General features: G+C 31.6%; 2 protein-coding genes and 1 long non-coding RNA gene across 13 annotated transcripts in view; 1 reads left to right on the top strand and 2 right to left on the bottom strand.

Moving 5' to 3' along the window:
• Positions 1-2036, bottom strand: part of LOC143256468 (uncharacterized) — a 207590-nt gene extending 205554 nt beyond the window's left edge. For 2 of the 4 annotated variants that reach the window (XM_076513737.1, XM_076513739.1), the window contains exon 1: positions 1901-2036. The gene's annotated coding sequence lies outside the window, so the exon portion shown is untranslated. The remainder of the gene's footprint in view (positions 1-1900) is intronic. The other 2 variants (XM_076513738.1, XM_076513740.1) reach the window with 1 other exon arrangement.
• Positions 1094-17546, bottom strand: part of LOC143256469 (trafficking kinesin-binding protein 1-like) — a 149957-nt gene continuing 133504 nt past the window's right edge. For 3 of the 8 annotated variants that reach the window (XM_076513751.1, XM_076513753.1, XM_076513752.1), the window contains 6 exons: positions 17121-17363; positions 15544-15809; positions 14652-14804; positions 13985-14087; positions 9471-9660; positions 3629-7875 (listed from right to left, as the gene is read on the bottom strand). In XM_076513751.1, coding sequence (XP_076369866.1) covers positions 7210-7875; positions 9471-9660; positions 13985-14087; positions 14652-14804; positions 15544-15809; positions 17121-17363 — 1621 coding nt within the window. In that variant the 3' untranslated portion in view covers positions 3629-7209. Of the gene's footprint in view, positions 7876-9470; positions 9661-10817; positions 12047-13984; positions 14088-14651; positions 14805-15543; positions 15810-17120; positions 17364-17546 lie in introns of those variants that run through there. The other 5 variants (XM_076513748.1, XM_076513749.1, XM_076513750.1 and 2 more) reach the window with 5 other exon arrangements.
• On the top strand, positions 7831-17503 carry LOC143256471 (uncharacterized). The gene is made up of 4 exons (XR_013031379.1): positions 7831-8423; positions 13464-13507; positions 13919-14118; positions 17111-17503. It is a non-coding gene; the product is annotated as an uncharacterized LOC143256471 (long non-coding RNA).

The raw sequence follows: 17546 nt of genomic DNA, 5'->3' as shown, positions 1-17546 counted from the left end.
AATCTACTCAATTAAATACTTGCTGAAGAATCCGCAAGCGATTGTGGCCCTATGTTCCTAGATGGAATCTAATGGTGATAACTAACTAACTAACTAACTAAATTGTAGTTCAAATCAGTATACATTTTTCCGTACAAATTTTAAAATCTTACGACTAAAGGTGGGGCTGTAGTCTTCCAAATCCCCCCCTATTATTAACATCCTGCATGGTGTGGTCCTTCATTTAAGTTTTGTTTCGTTTGTTTCATTGTAAAGCTACACAATGAACTGTCTACGCTTTGTCCACCAAGATGATCGAATCTGAAGTTTAGCAAATAGTGACCAGAGCACTCATCTGTGGATAACGGAATCGAAACCCAACTTCGAACATGCTTGACCTTTCAAATGAAACCTTCGAGAATTTTAATTTATGGGTCCTGTTTCATTTATTACTTCCCACACTTGTCTCGCTCAATTGATTTCACTCTGTAACTATGAAGCAACTTGTATTAAGAATGTTAGTTCACACTGAACTGTGGCTGAATAAATTAATGAAAGATTATGTTTTAAAATTTAAACACTATTGTAAATATTAGAGTTTTGCGATTCGTGTTGTCAAAATTTATATATTGGAACGTGCGGTTAGTTAAACTATATTTATCGCGAGTTCATTAAATTTAGTCCTTTACGTAGACTTGAGCTACTCTTTTACCAACGAATAGTGGGATTTACTGTCACTTTATAACGAACCACGGCTGAAAGGGCGAGCGTGTTTGGTGTGACGAAGATACGAACCGGCGACCCTCGCATTTCGAGTCGAGTGCCTTAACGACCTGGCAATGCTGGGCCCTGGGAGTTTGTAAATTATGCGAATGAGATGAGAAACACATTGAAACGTATTATTTTAGCATAAATGTTTGTACAAAGATATCTACACACAAGTTACGTTGTGTTAAGTGAAGTGAGAGGTTGGTAGTACAACGTACAAAATAAACTTCTAAGTATATAAATCCTGTTTTCGAAGTTGTTTACATGACTCGCTCTATGTGGAGTTGAGTTTTACGATAGTTTTGAAAAACACCTTTGTTCTTATTTTTACATTGAATAAAAACAGTTTAGTTTTCAAGACTTGAAATAAGCCTTTATTTTCAACTGCTTACATTTTCTAACACTAACTGAGACGCATGTCTTTTCTAACTATACAACATTTTCTTTTGAATTTTTACATTGTTTTTACATATTACAAATGACTACTGTTTACAAAGAATATTCACTGTATCTAATCTCCAAGAACAACAACAAACTGGTACTAAATCTGATTTTTAAAACACCACTGTGTTATTAGCTAGTACGAATTAAAACGTGAGATATTCTGTACAAATCAAACCAAGATAAATTATCACAGATTTTCTTAATAAAAGATATTTTCGTTCTTTATAATTAAACATCAAATTTCTCAAACAGTAAAACACAGGTCGATTTGTTTTGTTTTCACAGCGCACATAATAATTTAAACATCCATTTGAAATTTAAACAAAGCCGTATGATCGAGATATTTCTCGACTAATTATAATTAAAGACAGTTCTGGCCAGTTTTACAGTTTGTTTTTAATTGGAACTTACCAGAACGCTGGTTTTATTTAGAAGTATAAATGTACGCGTTCAATGCATTCGGTATGGTTCATTGCTTTTAGGCGTTATTTCAGTTACGATCAAAATTACAGACTATAGAGTTAACAAACTTCACTACTGAAAAGAAAATTTACAGACAATATAGTTTCAAAATCAGTACTTAACGTAGTGCTACATTTTATAGTTCCGGAAGCCCGCGAACATTTGTCAGACGTATGACGTCATTATAAAGGTAAAAAACCTTAAACAAAACAAATATGTTCAGCATTAAGTACTTGAGAATACTTACATTAAAATCAAACTCAAGACACGTATGACAGCGAAAGAAATACCGCAACTCGACGCCCTCCAAATTAATCAGCGAGGCAAAACAGAATCGTGTACAATAATAAAATCACTAACATCAAAGCAGTTTTTAAAATCCCATACCTTATTAAGTTACTAACTTTCTAACCGCAATATAACACTAACAACATTAAATTTTACAGTATCTTCCAAACCTCCTATACTGCCCACAAGAAAAGCTAATAAAGCGACCTCTAGTTAAGTGTTGGGTTGAAAAAGACATCTAATTACAAACGTAAAATGAATATTCTTTTTTACATACGTATTTTTAGTTTTTGAATAGTTTGGACTCAGATCTAATTTTGGTACCATGGCGCCAGCTAGTGCTCTCCGGCAGCAATACCAATACTTAGTTTTGCTTTCATCAAAATGTAGAGAAGATTCTATTTACAAATTATGTTGAAGGTTTCGAACTACGATTAAAAACGATGCATAAGACAATATATCAAACTATTTTCTGCCGGAACACTTTTTCGGTCCCTAATAATAACAAGTAAGTACATTTACTTAGTGAATCTAAAATAAAGACAAACATAAACTAATAATAACTGTCTACATTTCTACGTGGTTTGTTAAACATGACAAACTGCCTCCAAGCCTTCTCAAAAGCCCACCACTTTGTCTGTTTTTTTTAATTTCGCGCAAAGCTACTCGAGGGCTCTCTGCGCTAAGCCCACCAGTGCCGGAACACGTTTTCGGTCGCTAATGGTAATAAGTAAGTACACATACGTAGTGAATCTAAAATAAAAACAAAAATAAACGTCCACATTTCTAAGTGGTTTGTTATACATGACAAACTACCTCTAAGCTTTGTCAAGAGCCCACCAGTGCGCATGCTCGAGAAGTAGGCATTTGCAGTATAAGTCTTCTGCAAGAATAAAACAAAAGTATAGAATAATTCAGTTGAAACAATAACAATAAATCATCTATGAATCGCCCCTTATCTAAGAAACTACATGGTTTAAAACACACAAAAATTATGAAATCAGAAGATGTGTTAGATTTAGATATGCAAAATAAACAAAGAGATTATAATTCCTCAAAACTTTAAAGGCAAAAAACCAGCACGTGACGACTTGGGTAGATTTTATTTGTTTGAGGTCAAGCACAATGGGCTATCTGTGCTATATTCACCGCGAGTATGGACACCTTGTTTCTAATATAATAAATCTGCAGCCTTACCGTTGTGGCTCTTAGGAGGATGTATGTTTGTTTGTTTTTTGAATTTCGCACAAAGCTACTCGAGAGCTATCTGTGCTAGCCGTCCCTAATTTAGCAGTGTAAGACTAGAGGGAAGGCAGCTAGTCATCACCACCCACCGCCAACTCTTGGGCTACTCTTTTACTAACGAATAGTGGGATTGATCGTAACATTATAACGCCCCCACGGCTGAAAGGGCGAGCATGTTTGGCGCGACGGGGATGCGAACCCGCGACCCTCAGATTACGAGCCGTACGCCATGATGGATTGGTAAAAGTCCACAACCTTTCCATAATAGATAGAAGTATTTAATTAAGATCGTTTCACAACCTATTCAAAGGTAAGAAGCAAGACTTACGTATTTAATTAAAATAAATAAGTAAAAATAGAAAATTCTTATTGTTTGATTATCTTAAGTTTTCAAAATTTACGTAACTTACTAGCTGGTTATTCGCAGGAAGGAGCAAGAATGAACATTTCTTACACTTTTTATTTCACAAAACAATTGCACGTATTATGATGTAAATTTGACATTGTAGTTCGACTAAATATTGTTAGTAATTTTTACTAAAACTGTAAATTTGTGTTTGAATTTAAACACATATAACACATTATTTTTAGTCTTAACTTACTCTTGAAAACCTGACCCCTTACAGACATTCCCTCTCACCACGGTTCACTGACATTAATAATTAGCTACTTAGAAACCACAATACACTTTCAATGTTAAGTTTCAACCATATAATCATTGATTGGTTAATTCAGTATGACTAAACATTTTGTTTTTCTCAACAGATAAAATGAATTTACTTTCTGTAAATAATAATAATATCAGTAGCCTCAAAATATATTTACACCAATAAAAAAACTCGTTTCTAACCTTTTAAATTCACCTATTTGGGTTTTAATTAAAAACGTTTGATTAATTTCGTCTAAAAGTTGCTCTTTTCTGTAAAACTGCTATTTAGACTTATAAATACACTCTCTAACAGATAGAAGTTGAGTATCTTACAACTCAATGTAATTTTCTTAAAATATGTGGGTTGGTGTTAACATATTTATCTCGATGGCTGAGAATATTGGCGCATAAACATATCCACAGCAAATTTCAATAAAGACATGCGAAAAAGGAAATATGGGTTTATTTTCTCAAGGGTTAACGGTTGCTTAGGAAATATAAAACTTTGCTTTGAATGAGCAGAAAATTCGAAAAAAAAAAGAAAGAGAACAGTTTCGTTGTTTACAGGCGAAACTCTTCCGAGCACTCAGAAACAAGTTCAATTTCTTCATACTTTATAAGAATTGCACGATACTACTGAATAAAAAAATAAATTCTAAATTATTTTAGAGTAAAAAATTATCGAAATATATTTAGATTTATCATGTTTATCTAAAGTTAGAAATTTGATATGCAGGTAAGTAGTCGAGTCCGGAAACATTCTCACCCGTCGTGACAAATCTATTATAACAACACCCAAATTTTGTCTGTCTTGAAAATGTGCGCGCACCTTACTAACTAAATACGCATACACTTTATTTCAGCGGATGTAAATACACTGTAGTAAAAATTATGTACAACATATTAAAAGTTCATCAAAGTTTTTAAAAAGCTTTAACGTTAGGTCGTATAACAGCATTGTAAGTTTATATAGCGATAGTATTATTTACAACAAATGGTAATCCTAATTAAACTAAAAAAAAAAAAAACGTACACAAGTTACCGCGTTACCTTTTTATTGAATATAAGCCTACATGAAAAAGGCTTAACTAATGTTAGGCCCAAGGCAAGTGGACTTACCGATTTCGGTGTCTGCTATTTAGATTCTTTAGTATTATTGCATAAACCCTATATTTAAAGAAGTAATGCTACAATAAAGACTCTAATTTGACTGCAAATGTTTTGCGTGTCTCTGTTTGTTTAATGCTATTAAACTTACCAATCCTTTCTATTCCTGCCCACGTACAATCTCAGTTTACTGAAGCAATACATACACGTTGCCGGTTAAGAAACTTCGTACATAATATCTACTACTCATACGATAAAAATAAATTACTGATTTATTTAGAAGAGTAGTTTAAGGCATCTACAGTTTTATAGAAAAATTAACCAGTTTAGTTTTATGATCTGCTCGTTCCTGCTTAAGAATTCCCAACAAGTGGGAGAACATAAGACTTAGCGCAAGGAGAAAGAAGTTAAATTAAAACAGAATAATTTTTTATACGTTTCTTACACTACAGATAATTTTACCTGACTAGGGAATGTGAGAAACGAAACAATTATTAGTACAAATCTCTTCTTACAAGAAGTTCACGAAGAAAATTTAGCTTAAAAATATTTATCCGGAAATAACTTGTTTATGCCTTTTAAACGTTATTAAATACGTTTTAGTGATGGTTTATTTTAAGATAAAATTCTATCTAAATTACTTGCAGAACACATATAAAAATCAAGAATCACAGTAAATCATGCGTCTCTGGCTTAAATAGGGTTAGAAAACTGGGCTACTCCGATGTCTGGGTCTCTTGAGTATAAAATAATTTGTCAATTTAACTATCTTGCTTGAAAAGTTTAAATTTTTATATCTCACTCATGGTCTTACACCATCCAATATTATCAAGTATCAAAACAATGATAAAAAATTCTTGTTTTGGCACACATTAGAAATATTTTTTTAGAAAATTGTCACAGGTTAGAAATATATTAATTGAAATTCAGTGCTGTACAGATATTCTAAGATCTAGTTGGCGAAGCATGACGTACACGTTATCCAGGTACATCTTGATAAAAAGCAAGCGTCTGAGCTATCACTTGTTTACTTTTTCTTGGATAAATTATACTTTAGTTTAAGCTCAATATTGCACATTATGTGATGTCCACTGGAATCGAACCCAGAACTTTATCATTCTGAGTCATCAAGCTTACTTCTGAGACATCATTGAATAAAGCTGTTTGTAATTTTAAAACTTTTAAAGCGAAATTCACGAGAAGAAATATTAAAATTTCACACCTAATATTACAGCGCATGGTTTTATGTTTGGTTGTTGTTAAGCTCAAACTAACAAAGTGACTCATCACTGCTCTGCTCACCACAAGTATTGAACCCGGAAATCTAGAGCCTTAAGCCTGCAGAATTACTGCTGAGCCACTTAATAAAAATGCGGAACTATTAGGTTTTCAGAGGGTACCCGAACCAAATGTGTGTTTGCGTTTTCTTATAGCAAAGCCACATCCGGCTATCTGCTAAACCCACCGCGGGGAATCGAACTCCTTGATTTTAGCTTTGCAAATCCGTAGACTTAACGCTGTACTAGCGGGGAACTCGAGCTAAATGAGAAAAAAAATCTAAGTAAAACTATGTTAATTAAGCTCTGACTATATAACAATGTCTTAATACTGCTTATATTATCCGTGACTGACTATATAACATTTCTATTGGTAGTTATTTTGTCTAGTGGATCTGTGTTATAGTTCACGTATTTTATGGTAATGTTTATTAATATTTTGCTGTAAAAATTAGTGTCTTAATAATATTCAAAGTTTATTGTGTATAGCATTTATTTTCTCACGAAATATGAGCGTTTGTTGTTTATTTGGCACTAGCTTAAATAAATTTGATAGTTTGTTTTGTTACACGGGTATCGAAATCCGGTTTTTAGCGTGATCGCTCTGCTATTGGAGAACAAGAGAAGTGATAGAGCATCATGTGTATGTATTTTGTTAAAGCGAAGACACATCGGGCTATCTTCTGAGCCCACAAAGGGGAATCGAACCCTTGATTTTAGCGTTGTAAATCCGTAGACTTATCGCTGTACCAGCGGGGAACGATAGAGTATTAATGATTTATTCAAATGTTTACCATGTGCTGTTTTAATAGCTTAAATATCTTGAACGTTGTTCTTTCTACACGCATAATTTTATACTTTTTTTATTACGTGTCTGTTTTAACTAATCTACAATATATCTGTTTTAACTTTTATGGCGTTTTCTATGTTTCTTTTCATATGTGTTTTACCATATTTCTATTTCGATGGTTTTTAACTTAATGGTTTTTTTTAACACTTATTACTTATGCCGGTTGGTCTCACTGATTGTTTACTAGCTGAGTAACCACCTTTTCTCAACGCACAGAGTATGTTACGAGGCACCAGTTGAGAAAATCCAATACCCAGATAGTGAATCGGCAAGATACGATTCGAATAAAAAGGATAAGTATTTCCAGAAACTGGAGTACGGAGTTCAGAAAAAGGTACAGTATCGTTCTTATCCTGCTGATTAGGGTTAACTTCTTTTGTTTGATCATCTTCGTTATCCAGGTTCGAAGGAACATGTGTTGCAATGTTGTCAACAGCTTTCTGCTTGTTCGTCAAGGTTAGAGGCGAGTCATCTGAAACAGTGGATAAACCATATTGGGAAAAATACCGTGGAATATTGAATCTTGGCATGCCTCTAACACAGTTTTGTTTTGTGCTTCTTACAAGGTTTAACTGCTCCATCAGGTCTATAGGAGATAACACAGGAAATATTGTGTTTTTAATCACTGGTGTTGTTGTTGTCTCAGTTGTATGTATTACTGTAGTAGGAGTGGCGGTTCTTCGAACGAAGTTCCAGTTGGTACTTAAGTGGTACTTTCCTGTATTATATGTCATTAAGGTAGGAAATAATACGGGTCTTAGAAGACCTGGTGTCCCAGATGAATTACATATCCCTGGTGGCGCCACCTAGTTACGAATTACAATATTTTAGTAATATATCCAAGATCAAGCTTTAAAACACTAGTGAAAATTTTCTAGATAATCAGTTAATGGTAGGCAACTGTATACAAAAATAGGTAGTAAACCACTTTTAATAGTCTCCTATACACCATATATTATGATAGATAATTCTGCAAAGGGCATATATTACGTACATTGTTTAATGAAGCTTGATTGTTTTGAGTACTGTCCGTGCTATATTCAGGTATGCAGGTTTGTTGGGTCTCTACAGAGATACATGGAAATTTGGAGTTTCACAGTTTGGGTTTTGCAATTCATATAGGCATTTTTTACAATTGCATATATGGGAAGCAACATTTCATGCCCTAAGATAACCTTTCATAAATCATGAATTTTACGCAACTTCCATCCAGGGAAAGGGTACTCCACCTAGTATCAATCTAATAACATAAAGTATACAAAATCTCACTACTTCCTGTGTCTTTGGTGTAAGGTTTTCATACGTGATTTTTTTCCCCATAATACAAGATAATGACAATATGATATACAATCAGGTCATATGCTCTTTCAGTGTTATTTTTATATTTGAATTTTTTATTATGTCACGCCACGTTTATATATCTTTTGTAAAAGGCCTAAAAGAAGGAACTGATCAATTATGATTCGATTTTCCCATGTGTTTAATTTCAGTCATATTAAGTCTTGTATCACGTGTATACATAAATATTTAATTATTTGTAATAATTAGCAAACTATAATGTCACACTGGAAGGAGCATAACTTCTGAAATAAGAAAGTATCTTTAGAACTACTATTTGATCATTGAAAAATATTAAAAGAAAGGAAACGTAACTAACTGCCAAATTGCATGTTAGAGAAAACTGAGACATTTGTAAGTTTATATTCACAGAGTGCTTCTCTTACATTAGGGTACAAGCAGTGAATAATCTAGTCTTAGTTATTGCAATTGTGTTGTCTATACTTTCTGAACTAAAAGTTTAAATATTGCTCTATCTTACCTGGTTGTTTGGTTAAACAAATCTCTATGTGAAAGATATGCTTTGATTATTTAAAAACAAAAGGTAATTTGGTCTGTTATGTCATATAGAACAAAAAGAACTTGCATGTTACCATTCTGCTGTCCTTCACGAAATAAGACAGATTCGAGGGTGAAAATACATCTACTACATTATGTTAGTTATTACTTGTAACAAACCTGCCGCTGTGTAAATTATCGTCATATATGAATAGAATAGATGTGTAAAACAGCCAAGATGTCAAATAGAACAATTTTCAGTGAAGATTTCAAACTTTCTAAAAAGATATGCCTTCAGAATCTCCCCCTAAAGTATGGCTTTACCTTCTACTTTAAGTTCTCTTCCTTCCTTTCATGGGTTTCTGCCTACATCCTGATTTATATTTTGTAAATAAAGGTTATATTGAATATTTTTTCTTTAATTCACGTGGATAGATACAATATCAGTTAATATATGTAAGTCAACTGTGTTTTTACTACATGTATGGGAGTTTCTTATTGTATACTTGTATTCTGTAGTGTTATACATGTAGAAGGAGCTAGGTGAAGTGAAATTAGTACTCACTTCTTTAGATGTGGATGACTCCAGAGAAGGAAGAATAGCATAAATTTTCTGATCTTGTAGTAGCTTATTTAAATCAGGTGCTGTCTTGCTCTTAGTGAGGCTTGAAAGGTTCTCTGCTTCAATGTGAGATAGTGGATCGACTTCCAATGACTTTGGCACCTCACTCACAACATCTTGAATTGTTGGTAAGCTAGATTAAAAATGAAATAAAACATAATTTCCAAAGAAATTCAACTTCAGCATGATCTAAATCTTAGTGAAGAAAAGTTGTTTAAAAAGCTGAAGTGAAGACTTTTGGTAGAAAGTTTAACAAACCAAGTACTTAAGCCTAAATGAAGTCAAACAGAGCTATGGATGATATTATTTGTATTAACACTTTTGATGTCATATTATAAAGTTCGTATAAATAAAATTAAACATTTATGAGGTATCAAGGAACAGTGACAGTGTCTCAAACTCATATTGTGTTTAGCAGTGAAAACAATTGAACAAGGGTCATAAATTCAAATTTTTGCAATGTAGGAGTTTGCTGTAGTTTAGACAGCATCACTTTTCAAACAGGGAGGCTGGGTTTTGGAATCCGCTACTTTCAAGGATCGTGGAAGAAGAAAATTTAAATGAATTCAAGAAAAGACTGGATGAATACATGAGTAGGAAGGCATGGTTATAGTTGGGAGTTGGAAGAGGCATCCTTAATGGGCTCATAAGCTCATTTTGATATAAAATGAGAGAAGTGTAGGTTAAAACATAATTGCCCATGACCCACCAGTACGTTATGCAATCCATAACTAAAAGTCGGTTGTAGCCCACCAGTGGAGCACTTAGCAGTAAACACGTTAAAATCTATTAGATACAGATATGATATTCTTGACATTTACACAAGTAAGACTTCAAATAATAGCTATTTCAATACATTTTCCACATTTAACCTTGTCTTTTAGAAGTTTAAAAAAACAAGTTGGACAAGTAGGATTATAACCTAATTACTGAAGCAAGATTATGTATAACCCTCAAGATGATTAATAAAAGTAGTTGAAGTTTGACATTTATTCCAGAATAATTGCATTTGTTTTCCAGCCACTGAAATGGCACAATTTTCTACCTCAATAATGTGTTATTAAGAAGCTTATAACAATAATTTAAGAGTTATTGAGCTTAGCATTTTAAGAAAGAAAACCAAAACTAAAAAATTATAGAAAATTGCTCTTGTACACAGGTTTAACTTCTTCAACACTTATTGTTTTTAGTTTTATTTCAACTTTTTCTTATGTACCCCACCCTTCTATAATAAATAGAACAGAATAGAACTTGAACATTCTATGTTAAAAATTTCTTTTATTGACTTACCCTAATAATAGCTAAGCTTCAGGTTTATGATACCATCTTCTCCAACGTTTTTTTCATTAATTAATATTTTTATTTTATTAATGAAATTTGAATTTCACAATGTTTAGTTGATCATGCAAACAAAGAGTTAAAGTAATAATTTGCCTCTATGTAAGTACAAAACAAGTTCATATTAATTTGTTACTTAAATGCAACTGTGCTGCCAGAATACAAGTGACAAAAATTAGCAGGTTTTATTCATGCTTGGTATGAAAAAAACAACAAATATCTTTTAATCTATCAACAGTAAATTCAGAATTTTTTTACTAAACAATAAATACTTTTAAATTTTGGTGAAAATCATGTAATACTTCTTGTTGAAAAATTTAGTGTTAAAAAATGAAAATCAATTTTTTTTTTCTCTTTTGTACTGGTGTCCTTAAAGTAAAGAAATTTTCCTTTGTTAAATTTCCCTTTTAACTCTTCCACAAATAAACAGTTTATGAGCTGGTTTTTTATTACATTAAGCTATTGACTCGGTGAATAATTTTCTAAAATCTATAACATTTAACCAAATTAACTAAAATATTGCTTTATGTAGTGAAATACTTAAAAGCACTAGTACAGACACACCACTGCACCAGAAGTAGCTACAAGATTATATAGGTAGTTTAAAATTTAAATGGGCACATATTCAACATATTGCAGCAAATTCAATTAAGTGGTATATATAAAACATGTGCAGGCTTCACCTATAGTTTCAAGAACACCATTTAATTTAAAATGGTTTGGTTTTAATCTTTCAATAGACAGTATTTAAAATTTTACACCAAAGTTGAAAATATTTGACAGAATGATTGATATAGTAAAAGGAGCATTCTGGGAAATGTAGTTAGATTTGACAAAAAATGTCTTAATCACATTTCTAAAGATTCATTCCTTATTATTAAGTGACCTAACTAACAAGTAGTAATGATCAATAGATTAATTAGTATTTATTGATTTAGAATATGCATAACGCCATTTAAAGTGGATAATGTTAATAAAGGTAGCCCCCATGCAACTTCATGACAAATACTTGCAGTTATAAATCAAACAATTCTAATGTACAAATACTAATTCTACGTTAACCATAAGTTACTAAAATAAATCAAGATTTAGGATGCAAAGAAGGAAGTTTGAGATTTCTGAGATTACTAGCTTGTCTTCCAGCATTTCTAAGGGCTTGAAAGTATAACTTTACAAATATTCTGTAATAAAAAGAGGACATAACAAGAAATGAAATAATTAAATATAGAAAAGGAACTGATAGATCATATTTCATAGAAAAAGTAAAACCATATAACTTTTCTATTAATCTTTATACCTTCAAAAGATGCTTATATGTAAAAATTAGTGCTTTAATTAACTATGTAGATAACCCAAAAGAAATCTCTAAGAAAATATTTTTGTGTAATGGTTGTTATGCCATCCAAGCAGTGTACTGTTGCTTATGGCAGGGCAAATATGATTTTACATTGTATCTACAGGAGTACTGAATAAAAGTCTAGAAAGGTTAAAATTTCATTGTATAGGTCACTGGTTAAGCCGTATTTGGAATACTGTGTTGAGTCTTGGGCTCCTTACCTTAGGTAACACATTTAATTGTTGTGATTGGTTGAGGGGAGGGTTACTAGAATGGTACCTGGGATGGAGAGGTTTTCATATAAGGAGAGATTAAGATCCATAAAACTGTTTCATCTTTAAAAAAAGAAGAATCAAAGGTAATCTGATTGAAGTGTTTAAGATTGTTAAAACAGAAATTGATACATAATCAACATTTTTCATACTTAAAAAGTGAAAATTATAGAACTAGGGGATACAAATGTAGATTTATGCAAGGTAAAAGCCATCTTCAGCTGAAATGGTGGTTGGTCTATGGAATGGGTTACCTTCAAATGTTGTGGGGCAGTAAGTTTAAGTGAGTTTATAAGAAAACTTGATAGATGAGAGTGATAAGGGATGGCCTTAAATATTTTTTATTAAATTTATTTCTTTAATAGTTTTAGTTTGGCTTAGAGGATGGGACAGCTAAAATGGACCAATAGGTCCCTTATTGTCTTTAGACATTGTTATGTTAAGATATTAAATTTTAAGATTTACTAAATATCATGGACTTACAATCAGTAAAGTACTGTCATATATTTCTGTATTATGGAATACTTCAGGAAGATATTATTTTAGGTCAGAATTTCTATTCTCAAAATAAAACAAAGGTAAAATGAGTAGTGGCTACTTTGTTCACAGTGACATTTGTAGAGAAATTCTTAGAGGACTATCTACAAAAATAGTTCAAGTAGAGGGAAAAATGTTTTCAAAGGTGCCTTTTGTCTTCAGGTCACCTTTAACCTCCTAACTTTCTATACATGCATTACTCTGAACTAGGCATTTGCTGTCTATTGTACTGTTGTTCGTTCATCTTGAATTCTTTCCCTAATTCAACTATTGAAAATAATTTTATTTTTACTTAGATGTTTGTATTAATATTGTCTGAAAGACATTTTCTTATCTTGAAAGTGTAGAAAACAATTTGAACAATAGAAAGTGAGTTATAACAGATATTTTTATTTTATTTTGAGGAGAATTTGGTAAAGCATATTAATATTTAATTATAGTTTATTATTTCAGTTTGTGTTTACATGAAGAAAAAGAGATATAAGAGAAGCTAGCAGGTAAGTGATATTATTGTATTAACATCTGTGGTGAAGCTGAGAGTATCACAGTGTCAACAAACATTAATTAATGTAATTTATAGAACTTTTAAGTTTAAAAAATTTTATTATTGTTAAGTAGACTGGAATTTACAGATGTTAGCAAATAATTCAAAACAACCAACCCAATAAAAGAAACAATTATATTTCATGTAAAGATCCATTTGGCTTCAGTTAATCTAAAATAAAATCTCATTGAGGATCACCATAATTTGTGTATAGATACAGAAAAAAAATATTGTAGTTTTTATAGAAATGCTATGGTTACATATTAATAACCATAATTTTATGCATAAGTTGAGAAAGAATATAAAAGTTTATGGAGAAATCATATTATTACAAATTAATAACTATTACTAAAAATGTGTTCAGTTCATTACTATAGAGATTTCTGAATGAAGAAAAACGTTAGAAGAGATAAAAAAACAACAACTCTACCTGGACATGATATGGTTCTGATTCAGTGGATGTATAACAGTTGAATTTGTATAAGTATATGTGGTCGAAGTTTGCACAAAATTCATTCCTGACTGACAGCAAGCTAGAAACATACACATATTCTTGAGCACTGGGTAAGTAAAACAAACAGTGCAATATAAAATATAAAACCAATAATCAATACACTATTAATTCTTGTTCAAAAGTTACACAGTCATAAAATAAAAACAAAACAAAACAATATAGAACCTTGGAAAAAGTGCTTTAATTACCTTGAATGTCAATTATCTAATTTGAGAATACACAAATGACAACTATTTAATAATTTCAGTCAAAATAAACAGCAATTTTGCATTACTTGCATGAGTTACTGAAGATTCATAAAATGACACTTATCAATTTAAGAGATGCCACAACATTACAAACATTTGAATTAAGATCTGAGATTCCAGTATAAAGATTTACACTACACAAAAATACTTTGCCAAGTTAAGACCTCATAGATTAATAACTGGTGACTGGTTCAGTGTTTAATAACAATTTATGGATTATTTTGCAGACCAGTCAATCAAATAGATTTTATTCCTGAGAAAATTAAAATCCTCCCAGATAAATTTTTAGTATAATTTTTAATGTGAATCAGTTAACATGAGCTCTCAAATCTAACCTTCATCCTCTTCCAGATCACTTAATGTAAAAGTATCTGGTTCTAATTCTGGTAGGTGAACTTCTCCTTTTATCTGAATTCCTGGTCTTGTCTCAAAGATTCCTCCTAGGTGAGGTGTGGCCAGTCTCTGCCAGTGGTGAAGAGTTTGTGACCCTTAGGATAGAGACAGCATATAAAAACCATTCTTTTTAGAATCTAGAAAATAATTTTAGTATGAGCATTGAAATATACTTGTTTTTAAGAGATGGGAAAAACAATTGTTAAAATAATATATAGTTAAAGAATAATTGACACCATTGATGAACCCTCCCATTTGGCACAATGGTGTGTCTGTGGACTTACACTGCTAGAAACCATTTCTACATCCTACATTCATATTACTATTATAGATAACCTCAACTTAAAAATATAAAACTTTTACAGTCCATGTTCATATTTATATTGCTATCATAGATAACCTCAACCTAAAAATATGAAATTTTTACAATCCACATTCACATTTATATTACTATTATAGACAACCTCAACCAGTTTCTTTTCATTTCTATTATAAAACAGGATACTTGATGTGTAAAATGTTAAAAACACAGTGTTTAATGATCATTAACAGCCACTCTGCTCTGTGTCATAAAAATTACTAGAATGACAGTTATATTCCCTAGGGCTATCTAACAATTCTAACTATATTTTAACATAAAGTGAATTCCAGTGTTAGCTAATAATAGACTACTGGAATATTTATGCTAGCTGCTTCTAGAACTTATAATAAACTCCCCAAAAATACCTTTATGTAAAATCCAATAATACACAATTTCAGTTATACTGAATCTTCTTTGGATGGTATAATACTTTGCAAGAAACGTTCATAATACTCGTTTTTGGGTAACGTTACCTTCTAGAGGTTTGATGATTTGTAATTTTTCGGGCATATGATAGTGGTGATTATTTTGTCCAGCAAGGATACTAAGTCTGTGTAACATCTCCTTGTCCCTAAGCCAGTTATGGTTAGATTCTGATAGATCTTCTGTTGTATCAAACCTGGTTGCTTGATTTAAACAAGGCAAGACTGATGAATCTCTCTGAATCCCTAATCGGGATAGAGCTGCTTCAAAATCACTTGACCCTGGAGCTCCTGGTCTTCCTAAACTACTGATTGAACTGAAAATCAATTACACACTGAGCCACTGTTACACTTTATATATTCAGATAAGAAATAAATTAATCAAATAAAGAAAGAACAATTGTTTAACCATATAGTTTATCAGAAACCATTTTCTATTATCATGCCACAACACAAGGTATTGTGTTATCCTTAATCACTGATGTCATCCTCCTATTACACTTTTGTGTATGGAGTCAAGATAACCTTTATTATTCTCAAGACTAAACATCTTAAAAGATATTGTTATGTGTAGCATTTAATCCCAAAATCACGATTAAAAAAATTGTATAATTATTTCCAGGGGTGAAATTCTCAGAGAAAAGTACTCAGCTGGAGGAAGTGGACCCATTTTTGAAAAATAAAATATTATGTGTAAAGCTAAAAAATGACAAAACAGCTCCAACACGTCCTCATACCATTACCACCTTAAAAAAAATGAGTGCTGGTTCTCAGTACCAGAAGCATTTCATCCATGAGTATTTCCAAATCTACCAGTTGAAAATCATTAACTAATAAAACGATCTGTGTTTGATCCATCTCTAATCAAATTGTAAATGTATTTAAAAATATACTATTCTGAATAATACAACATAATCAGTAAATCTAAGGATAAAATTCAATGAAAAGATGAACTAGTATTCTCCATGCACACATGACCTGTTTGACACAGAACAGATATGTATCAGTTAGATTGAAAGAACACAAAGGTTACATTAAAAATGAAAAACAAATTGCTTCCACTAAGAACGTGACAAGTTTCTCTACTACAGACTGGTGTTGTGGACAGTTAATCAGTCTAACAAGAATTACTCTACATGTAGAAAAAAAAAACTAAATAAAAATTCTGGTCCAGCATATCTTCAAATGTCTTTGTTGTAAAAAAATATAACAGTATGTACTATAATCCATTACTGATATTATTATTATCTGTGCTTCTACAAACTATGTATAGAGAATCACAAGGTTTTGAAATATAAAAATTGTTGCTTGGTTAAATCCTGCTGCAACATGTAGATTGAATAATTTAGGCTTTCTAATACATTATTTTATTCTTACAAAGTTAATGTATACTTTGCAATTAATATAATAAGTTGTTTCAGAAAATATTACCTTATCTAATAATTATCTGAAAAAAATTGTTCTACAAAGAATGACTACTTTTAATAAATAAGGTTTGCAAAACAATGATTTAACTACTATTAAAAGTAGAATAAAACAGTAACAAGTATTTGATATATTGTATCAAACATGTTTTAAACTTTAATTTGTACAACCATGGCCTAAATAAATATTTCAGATATACTTACGAGTACTGGCTTTCATCGTCATCAGTGTGACAGCTTTCTGCATATAAGGATTCACAATCTGAAACAAAACTGTCATTAAAGCAGGAGGAAGAAGATGGCAAGTGGCTTAGTGAGAGAGATGACCTCGTCCGTTCTCTTTGTGGAGTACCGTCCTCATAACGATAACCTGTATTTCGACGCTGTCGAGATGACTTTGGCTTTCCTGCATAGTGAACAGTCTGAAATACACGCTTACTGTGTGATCTGTAATAATATATTAAAGAATATATACTACATCAAAATGCTTAACAAGTTTTATATAACCTATTTGGATGCCAGAATTAAAGAGCATAATTGTAAATTATTTATGACAACTGGGAATTTAAATAAAACGTAAATATGAAGATTTTTATTTAAACTTTAATAATCCATTTACATTTCTATAAG

Source organism: Tachypleus tridentatus, chromosome 7 (assembly GCF_004210375.1).
Source record: "Tachypleus tridentatus isolate NWPU-2018 chromosome 7, ASM421037v1, whole genome shotgun sequence".
Lineage (NCBI taxonomy): Eukaryota > Metazoa > Arthropoda > Merostomata > Xiphosura > Limulidae > Tachypleus > Tachypleus tridentatus.
Note: the sequence above shows the minus strand (reverse complement) of the source record. Positions and strands in the feature narration are given on the sequence as shown.